Source organism: Acartia tonsa, chromosome 3 (assembly GCF_053477335.1).
Source record: "Acartia tonsa isolate MP-2025a chromosome 3, ASM5347733v1, whole genome shotgun sequence".
In the NCBI taxonomy this organism is placed as follows: Eukaryota; Metazoa; Arthropoda; class Copepoda; order Calanoida; family Acartiidae; genus Acartia; species Acartia tonsa.
The window spans coordinates 24,401,314-24,419,436 of NC_137262.1; the positions used below are offsets into that span (position 1 = coordinate 24,401,314).

Genomic DNA, 18,123 nt, shown 5'->3' on the forward strand with positions numbered 1-18,123 from the left:
ATCTTCTCGCTTTAGTTTGTATTTATTTATCTAATTCCTATATCAAATGCAAGTAATTCATACGTTCATAAAACAACAAAGTTTTCATAATTGAAATGTCAACAAGGAGCTTATTAAGAGAGTTCAGCAGATAGAGAAAGATAGGTAGATAGAGAGAGTATTTTAAATGTCAAGAAAAAGTTAGGTCACTATGCAGCATTTTACATATACACTTGTTTATGTTTCAGTTAGGAGGCTGAACATAATATCTTCTCTTTCTAAATGCATACAACTTCTCTTTTAAATGAAAATTTAAATTTCTAACAAGTTTATGCTATGTATCAACCATAGCCATGAGCACTTAACTAAAAATATTTTAAAAATCAAATAATTATGAGTATGACATCAATTTATATTATTTATCAGTCAGTCATACTTTGGTTATAGAGTAGCTCCGCTACTAAAGTAAAAACAATACATTATTTTATTTTTAATTAGTTTAATAACTACTGTTTTATTTTATTTGACTTCATTTAATAATATAAACTAATTAACTAATACAAAAAAATATACACAAAATTATAATTTACTGAATATCTAATAATTCAACATCAAAGACTAGAGTTGAGCAAGGGGGTATGACAGAACCCACCCCAGCCTCTCCGTAGGCCTGATCTGGGGGTATGGTCAGGGCTCTAGTCTCACCAACACACATACCCTCAAGACCAGCGTCCCAACCGGCAATAACCTAAACATTACCAAGATTTGATATTTAATCTAATGTTTGTGTTATATGAATTAATATACAAATAACAAAACAGACAAAGTACTTTGAATTATTTACAAACAGGGGAAGGTGCTTGATCGGACTCTCGTGGGAAAGCATAAAGTGATAGAGACACAAAACAAAACACAGATAAACTTTTTAGAGACCACTGTTTTAGAGGTTCTAAGGGCCAAAAAATGAGGAGAAAGCATGTCTTTTTTCAAAAAAAGTCTTTAAAAAAAATGAAATTACTAACCTGACCAACTCCCAAAGTAAATTCAAAAGGTTTATTTCTGTCCACAGAGCTGTCAAACTGAGTTCCAGACTTGAGTTTGCCGACATAGTGCATAGTCAGTTTGTCTCCATTTTTGGCAGTCTTCAGACATCTTCCAGGCTTGTAGGTCACCTGAGAACAGTTTTTATTTTAATAATTCTTAGAAAATTATAAATGCAAAACAAGATTAAATGTGTATCACTTGCGGCCATGGGAGCTCTTCATAAATCTTGTAAGTTGGGATATAGAAGACAATATAAAATAAATATTTGCTATTTCCGTAATTTTGATTTTTATCAAAACAAAATACATTTATATATCAAGTTTTACTCAAATCATGAATTTAGAATTAGGATTACCAAACTTAGATATAGTGGACTATTTAAGGCGTAGGAAACCCTTACTCTTTAGCTAGCCTAAGATATTTTATTGGATTTGGACCATCATAAACAAGCATTTTTAAATACTTCTGATACATTGCAAGGCCACTTTTTAGTTTAAATGCTAATTTAAATACCTTAACATCCAATTCTCCAACTCCACAGGCAGAGGCATAGTCATAGTAATAATCTTCATAATATTCATATTCCTTCTCTTCCTGTTTCCTTCTAGTTCCTTCTTGTACCTAAAATAATAATAATAATATTTCTTCCTGTTCCCTTCTAGTTCCTTCTTGTACCTAAAATAATAATAATAATATTTATTTTCTTCCTGTTTCCTTCTAGTTCCTTCTTGTACCTAAAATAATAATAATAATATTCCTTCTCTTCCTGTTTCCTTCTAGTTCCTTCTTGTACCTAAAATATTAATAATAATATTTCTTTTCTTCCTGCTTCCTTCTAGTTCCTTCTTGTACCTAAAATAATAATAATAATATTTATTTTCTTCTTGTTTCCTTCTAGTTCCTTCTTGTACCTAAAATAATAATAATAATATTCCTTCTCTTCCTGTTTCCTTCTAGTTCCTTCTTGTACCTAAAATATTAATAATAAATCCCTTCTCTTCCTGATTCCTTCTAATTCCTTTTTGTACCTTAAAAAATAATAATAATATTCCTTCTATCCCTGCTTATTTTTCTAGTTCCTTCTTGTAACTAAATTTATAATAATAATATTTCCTCTATTCCTGCTTATTTCTAGTTCATTCTTTTACCTAAAATAAAAATAATAATATTTCGTCTCTTCCTACCTCCTTCTAATTCCCTGGTTTGGAAAATGACTTACCCTTGTTCTTTGTTCCTGAGCTTTAGCTCTCTGTTCTTGAGCATTAGCCCTTTCAGCTTCAGCTCTTCTTCTCTCCTCTAGCCTCTTAGATTCTTCTTCCTCCTGTAGAAACAAAACATTAGAAAATTAAAATAAACAACATTTGGGTATAGTCCTTTTCGTAGCAACGCCCCTTAAAGAGCGATTCATCGTATTTTCACAGTAGCTTTTCTCCTATTTCAAGCCCCTGTGTGGGCAATCACCTAACCTAACCTAAATTAACCTATTGAAAATTTTAAAAAATACGAAGAATCGCCCCTTATAGACGTTGCCACGAAAGGGACTATTCCCCAACATTTTAACGAGAGAAGAAACATATATTAATTCACATGGACTTGCATTAGCTAATGATTTTTAAAAAGATATAAGACAGGTGTTTAATTTCTAATTTAAAAAAAGCCTCTTAGTGTGGTGTATCTCTTAATCAAATCTTGCGTAATTATGTGCATGGTTATATATTCAATCATTCATCAGACAACCAACACTTTGTAACTGTGCATGGTAATAAGTTGCACCTGTTTTGGCCAAGCAAACCCCCCGAATATAATTATTCATTTAGCAGTTGTAGGAAACATTATAATGTCTTAGGTTTGATTGGGTGTTGGGCGTAGAATCGAACCTCTCAATTTCTTAACAATGAGTGAACGCGTTTTTGGTTGTTGTTTGCTAATATACCTTTCTTCTTCTTTCCTCAGCAGCTGCCCTTCTTCTCTCTTCCTCCTCTTTCTGTTGTTTTTTTCTCAGTTCCTCCTCCTTTTGCAAAGATTTTTTTAATTTGAAAATCATTGCATGCATTATTTTTAACATTATAGCTACAGCGGAAAAAATTATTGACTTTGTAAAGCTAAATAATAATTTTGCCATTAAAAAAGTCTGAACCGGGATAATACCGGCAATGTTTTTAATAATAAACAAACAATGATTATTTTTCTTGAAAACTTTTGCCTTTTTAAAATGAAACAAAAAGATTACTGTTCTTTTTTTTAACAGACATGTAAACAAAATAGAACATCATGAAATTATTTTTGTTCCTTTCAGCGAAATGTAAGCCAGATAAAAATGGCTAAGATAAGCATAAATTTAGCAGACAGACATACAAACATCCTACCTCTTTTCCCTATGTTATTCTTTTATTCAATATTGGCTATTAATTCCAGAGTTAGGGTAATAGAAAATAAACAAGTATGTCACATTTAAAAGTTTAAAGTTTGTAATATAATTCTAAAGTATCAATTTTATGGAATGATGCATTTTTGAACTGTTAAAACTACTTTTAAATCTTAATCCTATTTTAAAATCCAGTACTCAACCTATAAAATACTATTTTCTTTAGAGAAATCAAGAAAAATCTTGATACTTTTTATCGAAAAAATCTTAATTTTACTGTGAGACAGGAAATTGTAAAGAAAAGTAGAGACATAATTTTAATTTTATTTTAATGCTTGGTTACTCTTCTGTGCATTTTATAAATCTTGTTGATTAATTTAATATTGACAGATATTTGGTTCTTAATAAGCAACAGTAAATATTGAAACCTTCCTTTACTAAGTTAGAAATAAAAAAACAAATATATTATAAAGCATAAATAAATAAAAACTTCTTTCCTTTAATCAAAATTTTTGGCTTTACAAGTCAATAAATTACCGCATATAGATTCAAGAATGCATTTTTTGTTTTTTGGGTTAAAAGAATCAAATTTTTCCGAGATAGATAGGTCATGAAATGAAATTTAAGGGAGCATAGAATTAATGGGGTGTTCACCCCCCTTCAAACATTGAGACCCATCATTTCACCCCCCACAAAATTTTAAAAAAATAATAGTAAGAATCACAAACGAAGATAAGTGTCCCTAATGGTATTTTCTTATGTCAGGCTTATGTAAGCTTTTAGTTAAGTATACCTTTGGAGTTTCTTAGTTATTGTTAAGTATTCCTAAATGTAGTAATGTCAAGTAAGACTTAGGAAAGGTTTAAGGTACCTTATGAAGTTTACTAGGGGTTCCTATTTTGTTCTTGGTTACATTAAGCTGTGTCAAGAAAAAGCAGGTTTGATATACGAGTACCTTTTGGGTTATGTCTTAAAACAGCCAATTGTTTTTCTAACTAAAATTATAAAAAAATATTCCTATCTTTTTAAAGTTTTTGAGCACGGTTCCTTGTAAATTCCGCCACATACATCCTATCTGTGTTATAAATAATAGCAAGTAACCATCTAAGGCCTCTTTAAAGATATTTTTGATTTTTCTAATTATAAAGAATGGTTACTTAAAAATATTTTTATAGGGTGATTTTTTTAATAGAAAATATGGTAAATTAACCTCCCCCAATATATATAAAAAACACAAATCATATTCAAATATTGTAAATGGGCAGGTGTCCTAAACATTTGCAAATTATTTTTTTTCTCGTTAAAATGAATGAACAACAAAATAGATGTATCATTTCATTCTACATTTAAAGAGTCACAATTCAAAATTTATTACAATGAGTACACTTTTAGTTATCTATGATGTTTCTTTTTTTCTTTTTATGTAGACAAAAAATACTTTGCTCTAATTAAGACTTATCTTTCATATTTTTTTTATTTTATTTCTTAATTATTTTATTAGGGTTACATAAAATTACTATATAACTTAAACTTAACTTAAGTTAAAATATTAAAGATATCTTATCTAGTTAAGTCAGGTAGAAAGCAAGTACAAATTCGCATTCAATCCAGGGAGGGAGGGGTCATTGGGCTTTCTAAAATATTACATTAGTCCCCAAAGTTTTATTATAACGTTTTCTTATTCAATAGCTTAATAACTTTTGGGACTTTTTTCGAAATTTTAATTGGTATGTTCATTAATCTTAATATCCATCCGTTTCAACCACTAATTGTACAGGACAAGGACGTCCAAGCTTTTTTTATATTGGGGGGAGGAGGGTTCAAAATTCAAAAATTTTGCCTAGGCATCTCAAAATTCAATTTGGGCGGGGTATCAATTTATCTACTATTGTCTTATCCCTTTAGATCCCTGATTTCATCTACATTTAACTGATTGATTTATTCATTTGTGTTCCTTCATATGCGCTAAAAGAAGGTGTATCAACTTTTTTTTTATAGCTAGCCGGTTCTTTTAGTAAGTAGTAGATGTAAAATTTTTCATAGAATTCAGATATGCAATCGGTTTTTTTGTAGACCTCTTATTTTTTAAGTAATTTAAGTTTAAAAAAAAAAAAAATTAAGTCGATTTTAAGGTACTAAAATGCAACAAAAAAAGAAAGAAAATGGCCATTATGAACAAAAATAGTAAGATCTTTAATTTGACACCTTACTTTTTCAATTCTGTCAGGTAATTATTGAAAAAATCGATTTTTTTAAACCCACGAGAATAAAAACTTTGACATTAATTTTATTATTTCACAGGTAAAAAAATATGGGTTCATATATACCTTTAGAATCAGAAAAATATTACGAATTCATTGTAAGCAAAATTGAAAAAAAAAGTTTACAATATAGTATATAAACTACAATAAAAGGAATTATATGAAAATATCATATTATATTGTACAGGCAACGTCTTAATTCTTGAATTGAGTATAAAAATGGGAAGGGGGTAAAGAGGGGGTAAAAAAGGGAAGACGATAGTGTTGCCTGAACAAAAAATACAATTGGCCATTTGTTTAATTTTTAATTTTTTTACTTTTTTTCAATTTTGCTTACAATGGATTCGTAATATTTTTCTGATTCTAAAGGTATATATGAACCCATGTGTTTTATGTCTGTTTGAGAAAATATTTAGGTCTAAAGTTTTTATTAAACCGAGATTAAAAAAATAGATTTTTTCAATAATTACTCAACAGAATTTTAAAAGTAAGGTGTCAAATTAAAGATCTTACTATTTTTGTTCTTACTGGCCATTTTCTTCTTTTATTTTGTTGCGTTTTAGTACCTTAAAACCGACTTAATTATTTTTTTAAAAAACTTAAATTACTTAAAAAATAAGAGGTCTACAAAAAAAACGATTGCATATCTGAATTCTATGAAAAATTTTACATCTACTACTTACTAAAAGAACCGGCTAGCTATGAAAAAAAAAGTTGATACACCTTCTTTAGAAATAAAGTAAAAGTGAAGGTAAATACAATGGTCATACATACCCCTCCCCTCTTGGATTTCCCAGCACACAGATAAACATCCTATTTTTGTTATTTAAAATAGCAGTTACCCCTCAAACTTTAAAGATATTAGATTCATAAAGAAAGGTTAAAAAAAAACAGGCATCCAAAGGGATAAGACATAAGCCAATAAATTGATGTACAGCCCCAATGATGAAACACAAAAATACCCCTAATGTAAATTAAAATTGATGGTTGAAACGTTTGAAAAATCAACTCAATGAAACAACCAATCAAATTTTACTAGTCCCAAAAGTTATTAAGCCAACGAATAAGAAAACATTATTTTGAAATGTTGGGGATAAATGTAATAAATCAGGTATAAGGTTAGCAGGGATAAGACAAAGGCCAATAAATTAATGTATAGCCCTAATGATGATACACAAAAATACGCCTACTGTAAATTAAAATTGGGGATTGAAACGTTTGAACACTCAACTTAATGAAACAACCGATCAAATTTTACTAGTCCAAAATGTTGTTATTCTAAAAAATAAGAAAACATTATTTTGAAATGTTAGGGACAAATGTAACAAAGCTTTATTAAAATAAAACATGTGATGTTTTATTAGCAATTTTCTTAGCACAGTAAAAAATGTTTTCAGTGTTCTCTTTTCCCTAAATCAACACTTCATAATAGATAGGCGAAGAATTGTCGTAAAAAAATGTAATCAAAAATAAGTCATTTAAAGCTGTCATTCAAGTTTTGAAGAAATAAAGGAACACCAATAAAGAAATTATCAAGTAAGAATTATTAAAAGGTATAATCTAGATACATACTCCCAATACAGCCAATAGGAATACAGGGGAGGATCAATCTGCCATATATTGGTTAGAAAGTAAACAGAATTTGGTTAGAAAGAGCAACTATCCTTTCATATCATTCGCAAAATGAATCAGCTATAAATAGTCTTTCATAGGATAAGCCTTTGCTTAGGTGAATCATATGGTTAAAAAGTTTCTTCCTTCGCATGATGTAAAGCATACAACATAACATATATAAGAAGTCATCTTTAAATAGTTAACTTTCTTGGGATAAAGATAGCTCTTTGTAAATTCCTTATTAAGTTGGGCCCGATTTACCATCTAGATCTACTATATCTATTGGTTCATTATACTATACTTTTGTACTTTCTTGGTAGAATATTTTTTTAAAGGTTATTATTTAAAACAGCTAATTGTTCTTTTAGCTTAAAAATAAAAAAAAAGTATTATAGCCTTCATAAGTTTTTAAGAAGTCACACACACAGACACGCATCCTGTTTTTGTAATACATAATAGCTACAACCCCTCTAATATTTAAAGATGTTAGATTTATAAAGTTAGGTTAAAAAATGTTTTTTAAAAGCGAAGCTTTTCTATAATTAGGGTCGGTCCGTCCGTACGTCCGTCCGTACTTTCCTAACAGAGAGTTAGCTTTTTTCGTTAATTTAAACAGGTTAGAATTGTTCTATCGATTCCAAACTTTGCATAATGATTCCTGTAGTAGTTAGGTACAATTTAGAAAGAGTAGCAACTCTATAATCAATACCAGAATATCCGTACGTCCATTTGAAACATGTCGATTTTTAACTTTTTTGACAACAAATTTTTGTATATTAAAAGTGTTAAAGTTGGTTTGTCCTTCCATTTCAGAGCTTCGCTTTTATGGATGTTGTCATCCTTGTTACATAGTGATTTCTTACCTTGGTATAGGCACCATGTTAAATATAGGTAAAACACATGACACATAATCGAATATAAGAAATAAGCAAGTGTTGAACCTATGTACTTTTTTGTTAAAATGAATGAACATCTATATAGATGTTAAAATTAAAATCTACAAAGAGTCACATATTATCAAATTTGATATGTTTATTACAAAGAGTAGCTTTTATTTCTATAAGATCTTGCCTTATAATTTTTTTCTATTGTACTAAAATTAAAAATAATCCACACAAAGTCGACATCAAATTGTCTGCATATGAAAGAATTTTAATTCTTATTATTTTTAAAATTAATTAAGGTAACCTTTATTTTTTATAAGTAAGCCTTTTTTTTATAAGTAAGCCTTGGAGAAATGGATTAAAAGGGTTGATATATGAGTTAGGGGCATTGAAAAGGGGGAGGGGATTAGACTAGCTTTACATAAAGGGTGGAATTTGTTCCACTGGCAAGAAATTTTGGTTTTTTGATAACCCGTTTACCCCATCCCTTATCCTCCTTCCCCACTTTCAATTTCATTACAAAATTCTTCCATCCAATCTTAACATCGCTACTCAATAATATAGCTCACCAAATTTAAACATGAGCTGACGTTAAAATCGGAAATACATATCATTCATTATGAAAATAATATATCCAAGTGCGTCTGTCGATAAAAAGAGAAAGATGCAATCACTCATTTACCTCTATATTTTAAATTTTAAGTATAAAAATATCGTTTTCGGCTATTCCTTGTCCGATTTAGGCTTTTAATTATATCCTGTCCGAGACAAATTTAGATCCGTTGACTAATCAAAAATCGTTTCAGTTAGAGGTGTACCCAACGTCTCATTTTATTGCTACCCAAAGTCTTATAACTACGTTGCAATTATATGTAACCCCCTAAATTAAGTTTAAATAAATGTGTACTATATATATTTAAATCACGCCCCTACCGCGTGGGTTAGTTTGGCACTCCTTTGTCAACAACCACATAAAGAGTTAGGTATAGCTAAAGGGTACTTAATTGGAAAGAAAGCAGGTAGAGGAGAGAAGAGAGGGGAAGGGGGGGGGGTTGATAAGGGTTACTTAGGAAACTTATGTAAGGTTTTAGTAAAACTTTAAGGTAGGCTTACATTAAAAGTTAGGGACACCTAAATAAATTAAGGTATTCTTAAATGTATGAGAAAGCAGGTAATTTTTCTTTCTTCTCTAACTTGTTTTAAAACACCTTTGACAACCAATGAATAGATATTTAAGATCTAGATGGTCTATCTGGCATCAAATTCTGTTATACATATAAAGGGTTCCTATAAGACAAACCCCTTTGTTAATTTTTCAACTTTTTTATTTCATGGGTGGGTGATCTCCAACACCACCTTAAATTTTTTTTAAAATACTTTTCTTTTATTTTATATTTTTTGGGGGTTGAGTACCCTCCCAAACCCCCTTTAATTTAAAAAAAATTATTTTCCATTTTCAATTTTTTAATTTTTAAATTTTTTTTCTTTTATTTTTGAATTTTTTGGGGGGTGAGGTGACCTATCACACCCCTGTAAAAAAATTTTATCTGAAATTTTTTTATCTTTCATTTTAAAATTTTTCTTCCATGAAATGGGGTGACTTCCCACACCCCCCAGTACAAATATTTTTTTCTGGGGATGGGGTGACCCTCTTAAAAAATGTTTTGTCTTCAATTTCAAATTTAATTTTTGTTTGAAAAGGGGTGACCTTCCACACCCACTAAAAAGATTTTTCTTGTCAAATTTTTTTTTCTTCAATTTTTAATTTTTTGGGGATTGGGGTGACCTTGCACAATTCCCTACAAATTTTTTTTTTAAATTCTGTTTCTTTCATTTCAAAAAAGGAGTTTTAAAAAAATTTCTGGATACCTGGAGCGGGGCGGCCAAGCTTTTTTTGTGGGGGGGGGGAAATTTTTTTAAGAGGGAAAAAATGGCGTGCAAAGCGTGCCGCAAATTTTTTTTAACCTCCTTAAAATTTTTACCCTGGGGATAAAATTTGCTTGGGGGGGGGGTAATTACCCCCACTGAAATCTGTTTGCAGGGGTAAATTTTGTTAACCCCCCCCCCCCCAATTTTACTCCTGGGGTAAAATTTTTTGGGGGTTAATTTAAATTTTATTAAATATTTAGTATTAAAAATGCACTGGAAGCACGCCAAAAATTTTTTGTTAGAGATTTTTTATTTGGGGGTGGGGTATTTATCCCTTCTCAAATTGTTTGAGGGGGTTAATCCCCACTTCACCCCCCCTTGGACATCTATGCCTGGAGGATCAGGACTTTCAGAATTATACATGGAACCTGAAATTGACTTGTATACCTATATTTCTTACTAGCGGCTATGCCCCTAGAGGCCTCTAGGGGCACTTGAGGAGGTTGAGTCGAATTTGATTACCCAATATCTTATTTTATATTTTATAAGAAAAAGTAAAAAAAAATTTTGTTGGGTAGAAAAATTTTTTTTTGGGGGGGGGGTGCCCCCCCATCATCATTTTTAATTTTAGTTAAAAAATTTAAAAAAAAAACATTTGGGGGGGTATTTTTCATTTTTGGGGGCGTTGGGGGTATCCCACCCCCAAAGAAAATAGTTATAAACCTTCCCGGGACTTATGAGAAGCTACCTTGTTAAGGAGAACCCAATCGGTTCAGCGGTTAGCTAGATCCTTCGGTACAGACACACAAACTTCCTGTTACTTTAGTTTAAAGATGAGGATGTACTACTACAGGTTTGGGGGGATGTTTTATGGGGTTCAGTAAACCCTCCCCAAAATAAAATAAAATGGAGGGGATGAAAAATATATCTCCCAAAAAGTTGTATTTTGTCCCAAGTTTTTTTTTAGGTTTTTTTTTGGTGATCCCCCCCCTAAGTAAAAAAGGATGTAAAAACAAAGGTTGTTGAATAAAAGTGTGGAGGAAGCGAAAATTCATTATCAAACAGGGGACATGCACAATTTTTTTTAGCCCTCTAGCTTTAATAGGAGCTGAGATAATGGGGGGGGGTGGGGCATTGAACTACTGATAAAGGTGCGGCAAGGGGCCCAACTGTTAAGGGTTAAGTCTCACAAATTATGGATCCCGATTGACCATCTAGTTCTATTATATCTATTGGTTAATTATACTGTAGTACTGCTGTACTTCCTTATTATTTTTTTGGTTATTTTTTAAAACAGCAAATCGTTCTTTTAGCTTGAATTAAAAAAAAATATTATTGCCTTAATTAGTTTCAAATGAAGTTTCTATTTAATTCCCATGCACACACAGACATACATCCTATATTTGTTATACATAATTGCGGCTACTTCTCTAAACTTTAAAGATGTAAGATTTATAAAGAAAGATTTTTTTTTTTTTTGTACAGAGTGATTTCTTTGCTTGGTATACAGGCACTACATGAAATATAGATAAATCACATGACTTATAATCAAATATTTGAAATGGAAAAAGTGCTGAACCTTTGATCCTTTTTTGTTAAATTGAATGAACAACTATGGCGATTTGAAAATTAAATTCTACAAAGAGTTATATTTAAAACTTATTACAAAGAGTATGCTTTTAGTTCTATATGATTCTATAAGATTTTTTTCTATTGTATTAAAGTTTAATTTAATCCACAAAATTTTTTGTTAAAAAAATATATCAAATTGTTAAGCTAAGAAACAATTTTATTCATTATTTTTTTTAATAAATTAACGACACCCTTAGGTAACCCTAGGTGGAGAATTATATGAAAAGGGAGGATTTATAAGGCTGGGGCATCATAAAGGGAGAGGGGTTTATGATAGGGATTCTAAAATCTTTTACTTAAAAGATAGGAAGAGTTTTTATTAATCAGCTAAAAAATCTCTTAATTAGTAAAAACAAGATTAAGATTAAGGGAAAAAATGTAGAAAACTTAAAATAGAATATACAGCCTCATTAATGATAATTTTTAACGCCTCTAAGTCTAATGAAACTTTGCTAATGAAAATTTTTTATATAACCCCAATTGAAAGAACACCAAGGGACGGGGGAGGAGGGGAATGGTGAGTGTTATGGTGGCTATTCATTGGGGGGGAATCGTTTGAAGGTTGGTGACAAAGGAGTGCCAAACTAACCCACGTGGTAGGGGCGTGATTTAAATATGTATAGTACACATTTATTTAAACTTAATTTAGGGGGTTACATATTATTACAACGTAGTTATAAGACTTAGGAAGCAATAAAATGAGACGTTGGGTATCCCTCTAACTGAACCGATTTTTGATTAGTCAATGGTCTAAATTTGTCTCGGCCAGGATATGATTAAAAGCCTAAATCGGCCAAGGAATAGCCGATTACAATATTTTTGAACTTAAAAAATTAAAAATAAAGAGCTAAATGATTGATTGCGTCTTTCTCTTTTTATCGACAGACGCACTTGGATATATTATTTTCATAATTAATTATATGTATTTCCCATGTTAACGTCACATTATGTGTAAATTTAGTGAGCTACATTTTTGAGTAGCGTTGTTAAGTTAGGATGGAAGAATTTTGTAATGAAAGCGAAAGTTGGGGAGAGGATAAGGGATGGGGTAAAACGGGTTATCAAAAAACCAAAATTTCTTGCCAGTGGAACAAATTCAACCCGTTTGAAAAGGGTAGATGTGGAGGGGGTGGGGGCTGGCAAAGGAAGACAACTTAGAGTACCTTATATTGATATGATAGGTTTATGTAAGGCTAAAGTATTCATATCAAAATCTTTACCTAAGCTTGACATTACTAAATTTAAGGGTAGACTATCTCCCCTAAACTAAAGTAAGGCTAAAGATACCCTTATTTTTAAGGGGTCCCTAATAAACCGTTTGTGATTAGCTTTAATAAGATTACCCACATCAAACCCTTTAAACACCCTAAACAAAAAGCTTGGACGTCCTTGCTTGGAAGGGTAAATACACCTTCCATTATCCTATCCCTTTAATCGTAATAACTCTTACCTTCATGAGAAAAAAAGATTTTGAATGAAATATGCCTAATTTCAAATATCAATTTAACTTCCATTATCCTATAACCGACACTTAATAGTTTGTATAAATTTTAAAATCTTTCCTTTCTTCTCAATTCCTCTTCTCTTTCCTTCTTTAATTTTTCCTCTTCTTTCCTCAACTTTTCCTCAAGCTTCTTCTTCTCCTCCTCTGCTTCTTGCCTCTTTCTAAAACAAGAATAATTTATCTATAGGTAAATCAGCAACAACAAGTTTACAATAATTATTGTTACCCCTCTTCTTTCCTTTTTCTAAAACAAGGGTAATCTGTAGAGGTAGCGCAGCTACAACATGTTTGCAATAACTATTGTTTCCCTTCTTCTTTCCTCTTTATAAAACAAAGATAATCTGTAGAGGTAGCGCAGCAACAAGTTTACAATAATTATTGTTTCCCTTCTTCTTTCCTCTTTATAAAACAAAGATAATCTGTAGAGGTAGCGCAGCAACAAGTTTACAATAATTATTGTTTCCCTTCTTCTTTCCTCTTTATAAAACAAAGATAATCTGTAGAGGTAGCGCAGCAACATGTTTACAATAATTATTGTTTCCCTTCTTCCTTCCTCTTTCTAAAACAAGGATGATCTGTCTATAGGTAGCGCAGCAAAAACATGTTTGCAATAACTATTGTTCCTCTGCCTTTCCTCGAAATCGTAGGTGAATGTATGGGTGATCCCCCCCCCTCAATATGGGGTTAAAAGTAGGGTTGGGCCGGATACTTTTTTGGCCGGATACCGGATACCGGATATCCGGCTGATTTCAAACGCCGGATATCCGGTAAACGGCCGGATATCCGGCTAACGCCGGATATCCGGCAAATATCCGGTTATCCGGCCAAATTACTGGATATCCGGCCGGATAACCGGCCAAATTACCAGATACTAAAGTAGCAAAAAAAAATTTCTTCAGAAATCTTATATAAATTTACATAAAGTTAAACTTGTTCAGAAAAAATGTTCTTCTAGCTTCAATAATAAGAAAATTATAGCCATTTAAAATTTTAAAAAGCAGAGATTTTTGGTGTAAAGTATAAAAAATTAAAGAGCCGGATATCCGGCCGGATAGTTTCAATATCCGGTATCCGGCCAGATATTGAAAATGGCCGGATATCCGGCCACACCGGATATCCGGCCCAACCCTAGTTAAAAGTAGACTCTACAATTCAAAGAAAAGATTTATACATAAATAACCAAATCGGTGCAAAACAGACGGACAGACAAATTTTAAAACTGCCATAGAAATGAGATCAAAACACTTATTAGCATTAAATTCAATCTCCATAATTCTGTTCATAATATTTTACCTCAATTTTTCTTCCTCTTTTTCTTTCAGTTCATCCTCGTTTTCAACTCTTTCAACGTCAACCACGACTATGTCGAACAGTAAAGTGGCACCTGAACAAATTTAAGAATTAAATTTAAAATTTTATCCTTTGCGTGTCATGCATCTGTGTTCGGAAAGAGAGGTTTAACAAAACCTTATTCACAAAGCAAACCTAAATCCCATGTCTGGGAATTGCTATGAACGCGCCTAAAGCAAGACATTGTATATATCCAGACTAGACTTAAAGGGAAGTGTTTGATTGCAAGACCTTTATCACAAAACCTGTTTTTCTTATTTTAACGTTGATTACATAGCAATAGGATGTTTTTATTTAACGTCTTTAGAATAACAATAAACTAAAAACTTGTATTTATAACTTTGAGTTAAACAATACATGTAAAATTAAATATTGATTTTGTTTAGAAATAGTGCTTTTGTATATATTAGCATAGCTAAACTATACAAAATGCTCGAAAGATTTGTTCTCAGCAATTCTCAAAAATCATGTATCGTATAGTATTATATCCAGTTTTCTACGAATGTAAGAATGTACACACATAAGAATACAAGCAGTTTTGTTAGTCCGTGCCTTCGGCATCTCAAGTTTAACAAATTTATTTTAAACTTATAATTGTACACTTTTATATCTGCGGAAAGCTGTTTATAATACGATGCAATGCGATAAATAACTATTATAGATTCTAATATCCTTGTTTTAAATTTGCATACCTGGAGGAATAACATTGCCAGCGCCCCTGTCTCCATAGGCCATGTGGGAGGGTACCACCAGATGTCTCTCCTCTCCTTTGCACACATTCAACAGACCCTGAAAAATAAACAAGATTAATTATAGAGTAGCTTCTTTACATAAACATACAGCATTTGTGAAAATGATGTCGTGCCTGTTTGCTGTTGTGGAGTTGTCGGGTTCGAGTATGGGCTAAACTGAGTCATGCTAGATAAGTTAAAAAGGATACCTATAGCTGCATCTGACATGTAACACTAATAGGAAGAAGACGGGGGAATGCCTTGGCCAGTAATCAGGTGCAACTCATTACCAATCTAGGACTTTTAGACAAAGGTCGTGCAATCAGAAGGTTGGTTGTCCGCTGGATGTTACTTAACAAAACGAAGGTTTATAAATATTTTTGGGGAGGGAAGTACCACCGTCCCAAGAAATATCACCCCTAGAACAAAATAACCCATCTAAAGTGCCCCTAGAGGTTAATGAAGAATAAGTTTATATCATACTTTAGCTCAAAACTAAAATTTACAGTAGTTTAGATTAACAAAGTATGTTCTATGTAATCTAAATTTAAACTGTGTTTAATTTGATTGAATAAGTAACTGCATACATGAATTTACCGAAATAGCATTTCATAATTGAATTAGAAATAATCCGTTAAAAAAATTATGTATGTTTATAATCGATGCCAAGTAGTCTGACCTTTATCATCAGTAACTGATATATTATTTTTTAATGAGTTTAATTCTGTAAGTAAAAAAGTAAATAAATCTTCAAAAGCGAAGCTTTTTGATAATTAGGTTACGTCCGTAACGGTTAGTTCTTTTCGTTGATTAAACATGTTAGAATTGTCATATCGATTTCAAACTTTGCATGGTGGTTCCTATAACAATAAGGTACGATTTAGGAAGCGCAGCAACTACATAATTTGAACGTTCTTTTAAAACATGCCGATTCTTTTTACTTCTTTGAAAACAAATTTTAAACAGTATCCTGTATTTAAGAAGTTTTGCAAAAAAAATTACTCACAATTTTGTTTAGACATATATTTATATTCTGCTTATCAGAGTGCTTTACAAGTGTTAATGTTTGATTGTCCTATTGTTTCAGCGCTTTGCTTTTATGGATGTTTTAATACTTTTTTTATGAGTAGAATTATGGTAAGTTGTAAAGTAATACTTTATATAGATTTTTATAGTAATAAGAATGACTCCAGCCATCAAATAATGATATTTAGAACATCTTTCCAAAAAAATGTAACACCAACTCAAATTGAACTTTGGATTTTATCGATCTTGTTTATTGTTATCAATGAAAATTAACGAATTTTTATTATTCATTGAAGAAAATTACTAATTATTAACCAACAGCATCCGTAGAAATCAGGGACATATGGCACCTTAAGAACAAAACTGTAATTTTTTTTGCAAGCCCAAACAATTGTGTCATTGCAAATCAGCAATCAGTGCCTAAATCCACATCATCATGATGTATTAATAATCGTAATTTATCTAGAAAATGTATATTGAAAATAATATATTTTGACAGGTTTAAAATATTTGTTTCTTGAATGCCATTTCCCCTGTTCCTGAATAAAATGTTCGTTTCATGACATAATAAACAGCAAGCTTCTATCACAAAAGATTTTAATTAATTAAAATATTGAATTTTGGGTATTTTACTCTTTTTCAAACTAATCTCCAATTAAGAAATTACAAAAAATGTTTTAAAAATTTAAAATCAAATGAGATGTAGAGTAGCTTTGATAACGAACAAGCAGCAATAAACAATTAAAAACAGTTTTCAAAAACGTAAAAAAAATTTTAAAATTTAAAAAGCATAAAAAATATTCTAATTATTGAAATTAGTCAATTATCTTCTAATCATTATTAATGAGCCATTTAGACAACATTTAATAGCTACTTAGGATAATACAATTGATTTTACTTTATCATTTCTATATCATTTTACAAAGAAATTCCAAAACCACATTTTATGATTCCTTTGGTTTTATGCCAAAATGTCACAGTTGTTGGGTTCTTAATTTTCATCTAATTCTAAATGATGCCGGCTTTTAACAAGGATGCAATTGAGTAGGACTATGCTGCAAGCGTAGCTTATCATATCAAATTATTAAAAGGTTAGACAAGAAAAATGACAAATCCTAAGATAAAATAAACCATTTTTTCACACACAACTTTTGATTAAAAACCCCAATCTATATTAAACAAGTTCTAAACCAGAGTTGGCGATTATAACCAGTTTTTGGTGAACCAAGCATTAAGACTAAGTTAAAGCTTAATTCATACTTTGTCCCACTAAAAAATATAGCAATCAGTGTAAACCAACCTCTTAATTAATTTATAATTAGAATGAGATAAATAGCAAGGAAAACTGCAACGAATAGATTAAAAAGAAATCAGCAGGAGCCGATATTCGCAGATTTTAAAGGCGCTAATATAGTTTAAATTTGGCCATTATCTGCAGACATCCGCGAATTCTAGCTGCTTTGACTTAAATATTTATTAAGAGTCCGACTTGGCTGTGGCTGCTGATATTACAAAGATATACTGGCGGATGCGGCTTGCTAAAATTAATGCGGATTCAGTTGCGGTTAACGAGTCCTGGATATGCAGCAACAATGATGTTGATATGCATCAGAAAGTTTAACATTATTATATTTCGTCACCCGGCTTTTACATCAGAAATATATGGATAGACAATCTAGAGTAGATTATTCTTAAATCCCAGTCAACGAACAATAAGAAGCTTACGTTTTCTGGTGATAAATTTAATGAAGGTTACTCATTAAATCCATCATTAAACCCATCCATTAAATCCCTGGGCCTTAATACAGAGACAAAGAAATTTTCACCATCATGTCTGTTGAATTAAATAATAATTTCTTTAATT

General features: G+C 31.0%; 1 protein-coding gene across 1 annotated transcript in view; it reads right to left on the reverse strand.

Annotated features, from left to right (window-relative positions):
• Positions 1 to 476: 476 nt before the first annotated feature.
• The window catches only part of LOC145313706 (peptidyl-prolyl cis-trans isomerase FKBP10-like), a 33,596-nt gene continuing 15,949 nt past the window's right edge, over positions 477 to 18,123 (reverse strand). Inside the window, exons 4-11 of the mRNA XM_080153255.1 lie at positions 15,195 to 15,291; positions 14,446 to 14,536; positions 13,209 to 13,313; positions 2,957 to 3,032; positions 2,243 to 2,344; positions 1,537 to 1,644; positions 1,002 to 1,151; positions 477 to 727 (exon numbers count right to left, since the gene is read on the reverse strand). Coding sequence (XP_080009381.1) covers positions 566 to 727; positions 1,002 to 1,151; positions 1,537 to 1,644; positions 2,243 to 2,344; positions 2,957 to 3,032; positions 13,209 to 13,313; positions 14,446 to 14,536; positions 15,195 to 15,291 — 891 coding nt within the window. The 3' untranslated portion in view covers positions 477 to 565. The remainder of the gene's footprint in view (positions 728 to 1,001; positions 1,152 to 1,536; positions 1,645 to 2,242; positions 2,345 to 2,956; positions 3,033 to 13,208; positions 13,314 to 14,445; positions 14,537 to 15,194; positions 15,292 to 18,123) is intronic.